The sequence below is a fragment of the Polyodon spathula genome, chromosome 7 (assembly GCF_017654505.1).
Source record: "Polyodon spathula isolate WHYD16114869_AA chromosome 7, ASM1765450v1, whole genome shotgun sequence".
NCBI classification, from domain to species: domain Eukaryota; kingdom Metazoa; phylum Chordata; class Actinopteri; order Acipenseriformes; family Polyodontidae; genus Polyodon; species Polyodon spathula.
In genome coordinates, this window is record NC_054540.1 from 51,411,522 (window position 1) to 51,423,169 (window position 11,648).

General features: G+C 40.0%; 1 protein-coding gene across 2 annotated transcripts; it reads right to left on the reverse strand.

Moving 5' to 3' along the window:
- Window positions 1-1,483: 1,483 nt before the first annotated feature.
- LOC121318736 (probable alpha-ketoglutarate-dependent hypophosphite dioxygenase) lies at window positions 1,484-8,654 on the reverse strand. Of its 2 annotated transcripts, none has more exons than XM_041255741.1 (6): window positions 7,433-8,654; window positions 7,014-7,311; window positions 6,293-6,384; window positions 5,844-5,983; window positions 5,279-5,383; window positions 1,484-2,112 (listed from the first exon to the last, which is right to left on the reverse strand). In XM_041255741.1, the coding sequence occupies exons 1-6, from the start codon at window positions 7,560-7,562 to the stop codon at window positions 2,017-2,019; spliced, it is 861 nt and encodes a 286-aa protein (XP_041111675.1). In that variant the 5' UTR covers window positions 7,563-8,654; the 3' UTR covers window positions 1,484-2,016. The 2 variants fall into 2 exon arrangements, with proteins under 2 accessions (XP_041111675.1, XP_041111676.1); XM_041255742.1 differs by lacking the exon at window positions 1,484-2,112 and adding an exon at window positions 3,006-3,176 and having other exon boundaries at window positions 7,433-8,652.
- Between the last annotated feature and the right edge of the window lie 2,994 nt (window positions 8,655-11,648).

The window sequence follows — 11,648 nt, forward strand, 5'->3', positions numbered from 1 at the left end:
TTCTATGCACGGGATGACATTTATACACAAGATAAGAGGTATAGGAATGTTTGGAAATGCTGTTCTGTGATTGGCTGATTTCACACGTGTGGTTTATAATAATTGGGATAGCCTCTTTTTCTGGATATTTTTCCTTCTTGAGGCATCCCGATAAAGCGACGCAGACTGTATTAAATTAAGGTACATTTAAACCTACTTCCCTTTGGGGTAAAATGTCTTTGTCTATGTGTAATAAAACACTGCTCACATTGCAAGTGGTGTTCTGACTGATATGCAATCACAGAGTTTGTAAAATAGTCTAGGGAGCATTGTTACAGAATGCCCATCGCATCATCCTTGAAATTCAAATAGTCTAATAAAAGGCACAATAAAAACTATATTGTAGATTCATCTGGCTGTGGCTGATTTGCAATGTAAACGGTTTTTAAACGCAAAAAAGACACCAGGAAGAAATAATTGATGCACGGCCCTCCTGGTTTTAGAGGCAGCTAGAGGTGATGAATTGGATTCACTGGGCCCACTCTGGGTCTGGCTCTTCAGTCCTCAGCTCTCCCGCAGGGACAGTGTGTTTCAAATCAATACTCATTCATTACTAAAGTAAGCATGAGGCTCTGTCAAAACTCAGTAAATAGCTCTTATGCTTTTATACTGCAATGCCATAAACATTCAATGACACATTTCATATTCATGAACATTGTGACCATCAACATCATGAACTTTGCTTATGAACACATTATGCATTATTAATAGCTGCTCATGAAATCTCTTCTTCTTCGTAGATATTATTAATGTACATATTCATTATAATATATAATAACAAGTAAAAAATACTTTTCTGGGGTCATTCTGGGGGAACTAGTAGGCCCCAGAAATTATAGTGACAACTGCAGTTTTCAGTTGAATACATATATACCTAGGGCTTTTGATTTTTTGAGTTTTCCTCCAACTTTTCTGCTCTCCTTTAAAAATTCAATAGATACCTGTTAAGCCATTTATGTATTTCAATCACAACTGAGAAATGTGTTAATAGTAAAATTTATTTAATTTACAATGAAACAACTAAATGGGATAATTTCAAAGCAGATGCGACTCCTCTTTAGTCATGTAAATGCAGTCACGCAGAACAATTGTAATAAAGTGTGTCCAGCATAAAATAAAGAATAGTCGTTTATTAAAATGTTGTGATCCAGTTTGTACATTCTGCTTCTGTTTGTTAATCAAAAATTCAGGCTTGGCCAATTAAAAAGCCAATATAAATATATGAAATATTGCTTATTTAATAAATGCCACTAGATGTCAGCATAGTCTAAGTTCTTTAATGATGGTTCAGCCTCCAAACAAAATGAGAATCAGACAACTCAAGGGTAAAGAAACTATTAAATATAGTTAAATGCTTTCTAGCATAACACATTATACATTATTTATAAGTAATAATAATAATAATAATAATAATAATAATAATAATAATAATAAATAATAATCAAACTGTACTCAATAAAGCTGTAGAGATGGCATGCCCAGTCTTATTGCTGTAACTAACTAAAAGAAGCATTACATTGCCATAAAAGATCATTTGGTGAGGGTTAACACATCCAAAGTAGCCCATTAAACACCTTAACTATATAACTCATAAAAAAGACCACATACCCTATTTCACCTTCCTTGCAAAATGCAAAACTTACTACACGAAGACATACACAGGAGACACAAGACCTCAAAGTGATCAAGTACCAGGAGATAGAGTCATGTACTTTCTTTTTAATTCCTGTTCGAGAAAATACCTTCCTAGTTCCTGTGCCTAATCTGTACAGGACAAACTGTAAAAGAACCAAAGAAAAATGTGGTTTATTTTAACAATTTAAACAGATTTTAATACTGCCGCCATATCATTTATAAAGCTGATTTTTTAAAAATTTGACCTCTTTTCATTGGGTTTTTATTGTACATTATGTATGAGCTATTTAGATCTACTGCAGTTTTGATCATTACAGTAGGCTCCATGGTCTGCATTGTACCTCACTGAAGACTGGGGGCACTGTTTGGAAAGTGATGGTACTCATCAACACCAGAGACTAGGACTGTAGCGTTAAAGGTGCGAGGACGATCTGGGTCCTGTAAGAAAGAAAAAAAAAAAAAAAGGTTTTCAAACTGCTTTTAAAAAGATTGTGAATGTAGTGGGATTATTCATTGCCTTTTACATATGGATTTGAATCTTGTGTATTATTATTATTATTATTATGTATTTATTAGCCAGAGAGGGGAGAGCCGCCTTCCCGAGAGCCAGAGAGTGAGGAGGGGCGTCTAGGGAATGGGGCCCGGGCCGTACCTACATATAAAGAATTACAGTACAATTAGAAGCAAGATACAAAATACTATGACTTCAGTCCTAATAAGAGCAAATACAAAACACAGTATGATTTGATACCGGGGCAGTTCAAGAGCAGGTAACAGCGTTGATAGTTACATGAGGGCTAGATACGAGTGCAAATGAAATACAAAATACTACAGATTGGGTGAAGTGCGGAATTACATACAGTAAAATAGGGAACAGATAAGTGCAAGTTATAGGCAGACTGCTATATTGTCCAGAAGGGAAGAGTTGAGTTTCACAGGTGTTGTCTGAAAAGGTGTTTCTTAAGGAGGCGCCGGAAGGTGGTCAGGGACTGGGCAGTTCTGACATCCATAGGAAGGTCGTTCCACCACTGTGGGACGAGGGTGGAAAAGGAGCGGGCTCTGGAGGCAGGGGAGCGAAATGGAGGTACAGACAGTCTTTTAGTGCAGGCGGAACGGAGAGGTCAGGTGGGGGTGTAGGGAGAGATGAAGGTCTGGAGGTAGCTGGGTGCAGTCTGGTCAAGGCATCGGTAGGCGAGTACAAGAGTCTTGAACTGGATAAGAGCAGTGATCGGGAGCCGGTGGAGTGAACAGAGCAGTGGAGTAGTATGGGAAAAGTGAGGCAGAGAGAACACCAGACGAGCAGCAGAGTTCTGGATGAGTGGGTGGGTGGGTGGGTGAGTTGGAGAGTACCAGGGCCTGGACGAGGAGTTGCTTGGAGTAGTTAGTGAGGAAGGGTCGTATTCTTCGCATGTTGCTCAGGAAGAATCGGCAGGTGCGTGCGAGAGTGGAGATGTACCGGGAGTAGGAGAGACAGGGGCCCAGGGTTACTCCAAAGTTCTTGGCTGAGGAGGAGGGAGAGAGCATGGTAGAGATAGAGATATCAGATGTTGAAGATGAGGAGGGAAAGAAAAGGAGGTTAGATTTAGAGAGTTTGAGTTTGAGGTGATGCAAGTGCATCCAGGAGGAGATAGCAGACAGACAGGTAGAGATACAGTAGAGAATGGTGAGGTCAGAGGATGAGAAGGGGAGGAAAAGTTTGCGGATATCAGATTTTAGAGGAGAAGAAAGAGGCAAAGTCGTCAGAGGAGATAGAGGAGAGAGGAGGAGAGGGAGGAGAAGGTAGAAAATAGTTTCCAGGGGTTGTTAGTGGAGGATTATTTAATAGATTTGAAATAGGAGTGTTTAGCAGAGGAAAGAGTAGAGCAGAAGGAGGAGAAGAGGTAGCGGTAGAGGTCTAGGGCAGCAGGGAGCTTGGTTCTCTTCTATTTCTTTTCAGCTGAGCGCAGTTTGGTTCTTGCTGAGTGGAGCACAGAGGAGAGCCAGGGTTGGGGAAGGGAGGGGTGGGCAGGTTGGGAGGTGAGGGGAGGTGGAGGTAGCAGAGTACAGCGAGTTGGGAGAAGGAGTTGGTAGGAGGGAGATGAGAGAGAGCGGTGGAGGCAAGGACAGAGCGGTGGAGAGAGCGGAGGTTACAGTGGGAGGTGACAGTGGGGGTAGGTGGAGTAGGGAGAGGGGAGAGACAAAGAAAAATAGATGAAATAGTGATCAGAGAGGTCCAGAGGGGTGACAGTGAGGGTGGAGGGGCAGCACACCCTGGAGAAGCTGAGGTACAGTTGACGGCCAGCTTTGTGGGTAGGATTGGATGGAGAGAGAGAAACGTTGAAGGAGTGAAGGAGAGGAAGGAATCTGGCAGATTGGATGGGGTTGGAGAGATGGATATTAAAATCACCTAACAGAAAAGTTGGGATAGCTAGAGAGGGGAGGGAGGAGAGGAGATAGTCAAGTTCATCGGTAAAGTGAGTGAGAGGTCCAGGGGGACAGTACAGTGCAATTAGCAGAAGGTGGCAGGGAGAGGTTAGTTGGACAGCATGAAATTCAAAGGTGTTAACAGAGAGTGAGGATATATCAAAATGGATATGAAAAAGTAAGAAGGGAGAGAGAAGACCATTCCCACCTCCCCGTCCAATGAGATGCAGAGTATGGGACAGGACGTAGAGAGAGGACAGGTCAGCAGGAGTTACAGTGTTATCAGGAGAGAGACAGGTTTCAGTGAAAGCAAGGAAATTGAGAGAGGTGGAAGGAAAGGCAGAGATTAAATCTGCTTTGTTAGTAGAGGAGTGACAGTTCCTGAAGGCACCAGAGAGAGCGCGGGAACTAGATGGATAAAAACTATCTGCCTCTGACTCTGGTTACCTGTAGAGCGGTGTGGTGGTCTCACCCTTTTATTCTTTCATTAGTCCACATTGTAAAACCCAAGTTTGTTCATGAAGCCCATGCAGGACCTAAGGTATTCAGCACCGATGTAAGCGTGCAAGGTCATTTTGTTTCTTCCACAAATGTAGTAGTCCAAGCTAATGTGGCCTGTGAACTGCGATCTAACTGCACAGTATTGTATTTGCTCAGGTAAAAGGTTAGTTGATGCTATGAACATTCAGCTGCGATACCATAGAAATTAGGTCCATGCACTTATTTAGGGCTAGTGTGTTTGTATGTAGGACTATTTCAGAAAATTATATATATATATATATATATATATATACACACACACACACACACACACACACACACACACACACACATTCCCTAAATTAAACTAAAGCAGGGGAAACCAACATAAACAGCCTCACATGACTTAAATTAAGGAATTAAGGAAATCAATTTTGCTGACATATAATCTATGCGTTAACCGATTAAAAATGCGTTAACCTGTGCGTTAACCGATTAAAAATTAAGAACCACTCAATGATTGCAAAATTGCAAGGCAACAGAAAAGTTAAATTTACAGAACATGGAGCTTAAATATGTTTTACAATAAAATAAGTATGGAACAAGTATCACTAGATATGTCTCATCTTCAAGATATCTTAGTGCCACCCAACTTTTTAAACTCTACTTTCATAGCCTTGGGTCCACCTTCCGTCTCCCCTCTCAAAAGTGATGTGCTTACCTGAACAGGATAAGCAGAGGTTGGCACATAGCGGATAACGAACCCACAGCGCCTCCGAGTGGACAGGTTGGGCTCACTGGCATGGACTGTCAGACCATCGTGGATCTAGGGTATAGGGGATTAGTGTGAGCAGAGCGCCCTCTTGTGCCGACAGGAGCCATGGCAATGCTTAGAATTTCTTGTGAATGTAACTATTTTTTATTGAGTATCCAACACTTATAACATTTAAAAAATACATAAAAAAAAAAAAAGTTTAATAATCTTGAATGGTGGAGTTTGGGACATTATTTAGTGTATATGATCTCCTGTTTCAACATAGAACACTTTGAAATTTCTGAAAGATGTCCTTTTATGGTTGTGACAGCCCTTTTTGAAAGTGAAGGCCAAAATTACAAAGCATACATGTGTATTTGTTGTTCCTGAGACGTTAAGCTTTCTTTTGATACCACATGCATAAATATATACGAAAACTCAAATATTCAAAAGCACAACAACACTCTTCAAGTACAATTTCACTGAGCCAGCCCACTTCTCAGGGGTTATTGGGTACATAGAGGTTACTTACAGACATTTGTCCTGCCTGTAGAGGGCACTCCACAGCCTCACTCGTGTTGAGGAGGTGTTCTGGGATCTCCTGATTGGCTGTCAGCATGTTCCCTGGGTTGGATGAGGTGATGTGGGGGAGAAGACCTTGATGGTGACTTCCTAAAAGATATTATGGAATTAAGTTTCATTTAAAGGCATTGAAATTGCTTAAAATGAACACCAGTTTGTGTACCATTACAGTTGATCGGTTAGACTGCAGTTTAAGATTCAGTCATAAAATCTAAAAACATGCCATTCAAAATGTTGATGAAAAATATGTTTATTTTAATTTGTTAACCAGGAATTTAAAGACCCCGGCAGCTATAGAGATAAATAAATATAAGGAATGTTTAAATGTGAAATAGCAGCAAGATACATCTAAATAAGTAGCAATATACAATAAATGCAAGAAGGTGAGAGTTGCAGTACCTGGGATGACCTGCAGGACTCCATTCTCTTGGTCTACGTCGTCCAGGGCCAGCCACACCGAAGCCACTGAACCCCCCTCAAAACCCCAGTACCTGCCGTTCAAAATCACACTCAGGGTCAGTGATGATTTAAGCATCATCTCCACAACCACAAGACTCCCCCCCCAGCATCATTGCATTAACGAGCCCCCTTGAGGTCCAGTGCTTGTGTAATTAGTGCAGTCACTGAGTTTGTACTAAATTATCAACCTCTTATTTTCTTGTTTTACCTTTAAAAAGTATTAGATTAAGTCTAATGCCAGACAAACTTGCACTGTGAACTGTGATAAAAAAGACAAGATCAACACAATGAAAAAAAAAAGCTGTATAGTCTTACACAGGGACTTTTGTTTATGGAGACATTTAAGCAAAGGTGCAATAAACAGGATTGCTATAAAGAAACCCCTTAATGCTTTGTGGCCATAACTTTTAAAGTGAATTTGGAAAGAAGTTTGTGAAGGGAAGGGAAGTGGTTGCATTTGCCTTTATACATAATGTACAAAATCTCCCTCTGGTGGGCATGAAAAAACATTGTAGGCCAATTATTACTATACTTAATAAACTTCATTCCACGTTACTTTAAAAAATGATGGCCATAAAATAACCTTGTAGAGTATATATGTGTTTAAAATGAGGCATTTGCACCATAATAAATTTTATTAATATTTTTCTACACTACTGACCTGATGTCCTGGTGCCAGGCAACAAAAGGAAGCCCGTGATTATGCTGACCTCCACAGGGGGCGCTCTGATATTGCAATTCCCCACAGAGAGTGCTGCTGTTCTGTTTTTTTCCACAGGCAGCTGAGGGGCTCTTCTGTTTGGTCGGGTATTTGCATATGAAGCGTGAATCAAGGAGGATGACGTTGGGTCCCAGGATCCCCTTGATTAGCTCCAGCACCTTGGGATGGGTGGCCAGAGACATCACCCAGCGGTACTTTAAGTGCACGTTATGGAGACTGTACTGGGTATACTCCAACCCTACAGTGGACAGAGTAGGTAATAGAGGAGAGGACAGGCACTCAGCAGTGCATTGATACAAGCCATGGCAAATTAAGATCTATTCAAATTGTACAACAAAACAAACTAGGCATATACTCACCGAACTCCCTCTCCAGTCTACTGAAGCCCTCTGTAGCTCTCTCTAGCTCTTCGGTGTCTAGCACTGGCACTCCTGTTACGAAGCCACGGTCGCAGTAGGTGGCACACAGTTCAGTCAGGGAGGTGCGCATGGTTGAGTTGAATTGGAGGTACTTACAGTTCCAACCTCACTCCCTTGTTTCCCTCAAAGCTCGCTCTGTGTCCTTAGTTTACTCTTTGTTGTCTCAACTCACTCTCAGCACTTCCAGCTCACTCACCGAGCTCACTCTGTGCATGTCCAGCAACTTAGGAATTACTCTAACCTTGCTCACACTTCTCATTCATGCACACAGCTTATACTGTGCAATTTCAGTTCTCTCTGCTCACTTCAGAACAGATTCCCCTATCCTCAGAATACCACTCACATCGGCTTTATCTGATATCACCTTTTTCCCCAACAGCACACCCGCCACACTTTGTACACTCACACTTTGCAGGATTTCTGCTCACTCTTTAAGCCCTTAAAGTTCACTTGTCTAAATCTCCATTACTTATCTAAACTGGCTTTAAAAAAAAAAAAACTCCCTCTGTGCTCACTTAGTTTACGCAATACAATTTTAGTTTACAATCCAAGCCCTCTGTTCCCTCATTCACCATGCTCAGTTTTTTTTTTTTTTTTTTTTTGGTTAAATCTCAGATCACCCCACTCAATTTACTTTCTAGATCCCCTTGTGCACTACAGCTCTAGTGCAGTATATTACAATCACACTTAGCTCACCCTTTCACTTGTAGTGCACTCCATAAACTGGCCTATTCTCCACCCTCACAACTGTTGCTGTGCAACTGACAGCTCACTTCAGCTCTCTCCTCAAAGTCAGTCCCAGCAGATCCAGGGCTACTTTTTAAAGCCTGCTAGATTCTTTTCTGAATAAAGACCTGTTCAAGCAAATAAATACAGGGTGGAATTTCCTCTCCAGACTCTCTAAGCTCTCCTTGTTTGCCTTTTATTATTAACCCAAATGTACTTGCGACTGTTTACAAAGCCATAGGAATTTACAAGTACAGCCTGGCCACTTCAAACTAAACAACATCTTGTTAGAATAACTACTTCTGAATTGCTTTCATCCACAGGGACTTTATAAACAGTTAACACCAAAATAATATTTTCTTGATATCTTGCCCCAGTGGCAGATTGTTTATGTGCAAAACAAGACATTAAGAATCACATCTTGAAATATTACCTGTCATCTGGCAAGATATACACTGTACATAATAAGGCTGTAATATCCATTAAGTGTTTTATAAAAAATGAAAAGCCCAAACTGTCTGCTTAGTATTCAGTGGGGAATTGCCTCACATAGACACACTGGATATATTATTACATTGAAATCTGAATGGGGAGCCTAATTTAAAACAAGTAAAGGAATATAATTGCAGAACTTCAACATTACTTTTGAAACTCTCCCCACCATTAAGCATATCACAATCCATCCAATAATTTTAGTCAGTTTCAAATCAAATGTTACACTCAGACAGTTTTTTGTCATTCAGATTGATGTATTTGCACTATTTTGGAATTCCTGTTTTAAGCCAATAAAAACGTAAACTGTGAGGCAATAGAAAATAAAACAGCTGTTCCAAAATGGGCTATTTGATAGAAAACTATTCGGAATTCAAGTAAATTAACCATACAAACATCAAAAGTGCTGCCTTTAGCATCATTTAGAATTTTAGGATTGATTAAATAAATAAACAAACAAACAAACAAACAAACAAACAAACAAACAAACAAACACTATGTGAACATAATTTAGATCTTTTAATTATGTTATCAAATGATGCTGCAAAAGTCAACCGGAAGCCAAACTAGCAGTACAGTATTTCATAATAGCAGTGCATTATTTCATAATAGGGTTACAGTATTTCAGTATTTAGATTTTGAAATGTCACATTTTTCAATTTTTGTTAGTTTTTCGTTAAGTATACGGAAAACTACAAAGCCGTATGTAATTCATTATGATAACGAAACATTATTCCGCAGGTCTGTGACAGGGTCTTCCTCGAGTCACGCGTGTGGGTCGCCGCTGTTCAAGCATACAGAGAGACAGAGGTGGTGTTGAAACGCCGGCACAGGCGCGCAGGATTTATTAACAAAAACAGAAAACGAAAGTAAAATAAAGGCGGTCATGTGACGTTACCAGCGATGGTAACGCACAGAGGACAAATACAGCGAACTGTACAAAAAGTGCAAAATAAAACACAATACCCCAAACTATAACTCAAAAGGTGCCGTGAAAACGGCAGGCCTTGCAGCAGCCCCGATCACAGCGATCGCCATGCTGACGCTCCGTTGAGACACGCCCACCTGCCTGCTGGAACAGCTGATTGCTTTCAGCTGCTGCTACACGCAGACGTGTAATCGTCCCCAGCGGAGCGCCACAGCAGCTAAACAATTAAATCAATATTAACAATTAACACAAAAACATACAATAAACTACATATTTCATTGTGCAAGGCTTACGCTTTGCCACAAGGTCTTATTCGACTTTACAAAGCAAAATATGTTAATTCTGTAGAGGGATGCAAAACTTTTGGCTCTAACTGTAGATTATTACTTGTCATGTGCCTGGCTTCATTGTGTATCTTGAAACACTCAGCATGAGTATTTAAAATAAGAATTGTAAAGATGAGGTTGGTTTTGTAAAGTGCTTTGGGATTATTGCATATATTGTAGTTTATAAACTACAGCTGGGGAGCAATGGATGCCCAGGATATTTTGAAATTGAAATGTCTAATGTAATAAAAACAAATAAGAATGTCTATAATAGGGAATGAGGCTTACCGGAATATGTTGCCACATAGTAAATGTATTATGTATAAACTTCTTTAGTAAAGAGAGATAGATACCAGGCAGACTGACAATTGAGTTGTCCTGCTGACAAGTGTGTACAAACATACTGATGATTACAGTACTCTGCACCCCCCCCCCCCCCCCCCCCCCCCCTCAAAAAAAAAAAAAAAAAAAAGCTTGTATTGCCTTATTTAGTTCAAAAGCTTTTGTAATTACAAAGTACAGATATACTCATAGCTTACAAGTGGAGAACAAAAATTACAGTCAGGCTGACCTAACATTTCGTTTGGGATGTACATTGCTAATGCTGTCAGAATTTGTAATACAAATAATATTAACAATAGTTATAATTATAAAAATATCTCCTTTCAAATATGACAATAAGAAAACTCTTCCACTCCCACACAGAATATTTACACTCACTACAGAAGGCATCACATTTATAATGAAACACACAAGCTTGTTACTCACTGTCAGTTTTAACAGTGCCAGTAATTAAAATAATTAGTACAGCTGGCTGATTAATTGCCTAAAGTTCCAGAGAAATAAGATCCTGTGTTTTCTGTAAAACACTGGATTACATGGAAATTGACCAGTGCGTTTATCCACTAACTGTCCTCAGACAGCATAACTAATAACTCACAGAATATAACATAACCAAATACACTGCCCCCCAAATAGTATTGGATGAATACAGGCAGAACAAGACTGTGGTTCGGGAATTTGTTTCACAACAATTAGCCAGACTCCTAAGTGCAGTTGAAGCCCAAATATTATAAGAACATAAGAAAGTTTACAAACGAGAGGAGGCCATTCGGCCCATCTTGCTCGTTTGGTTGTTAGTAGCTTATTGATCCCAGAATCTCATCAAGCAGCTACTTGAAGGATCCCAGGGTGTCAGCTTCAACAACATTACTGGGGAGTTGATTCCAGACCCTCACAATTCTCTGTGTAAAAAAGTGCCTCCTATTTTCTGTTCTGAATGCCCCTTTGTCTAATCTCCATTTGTGACCCCTGGTCCTTGTTTCTTTTTTCAGGTTGAAAAAGTCCCTTGGGTCGACATTGACAATACCTTTTAGAATTTTGAATGCTTGAATTAGGTCGCCGCATAGTCTTCTTTGTTCAAGACTGAACAGATTCAATTCTTTTAGCCTGTCTGCATATGACATGCCTTTTAAGCCCGGAATAATTCTGGTCGCTCTTCTTTGCACTCTTTCTAGAGCAACAATATCTTTTTTATAGCGAGGTGACCAGAATTGAACACAATATTCAAGATGAGGTCTTACTAGTGCATTGTACAGTTTTAACATTACTTCCCTTGATTTAAATTCAACACATTTCACAATGTATCCGAGCATCTTGTTTTGTTGCCTTTTTTATAGCTTCT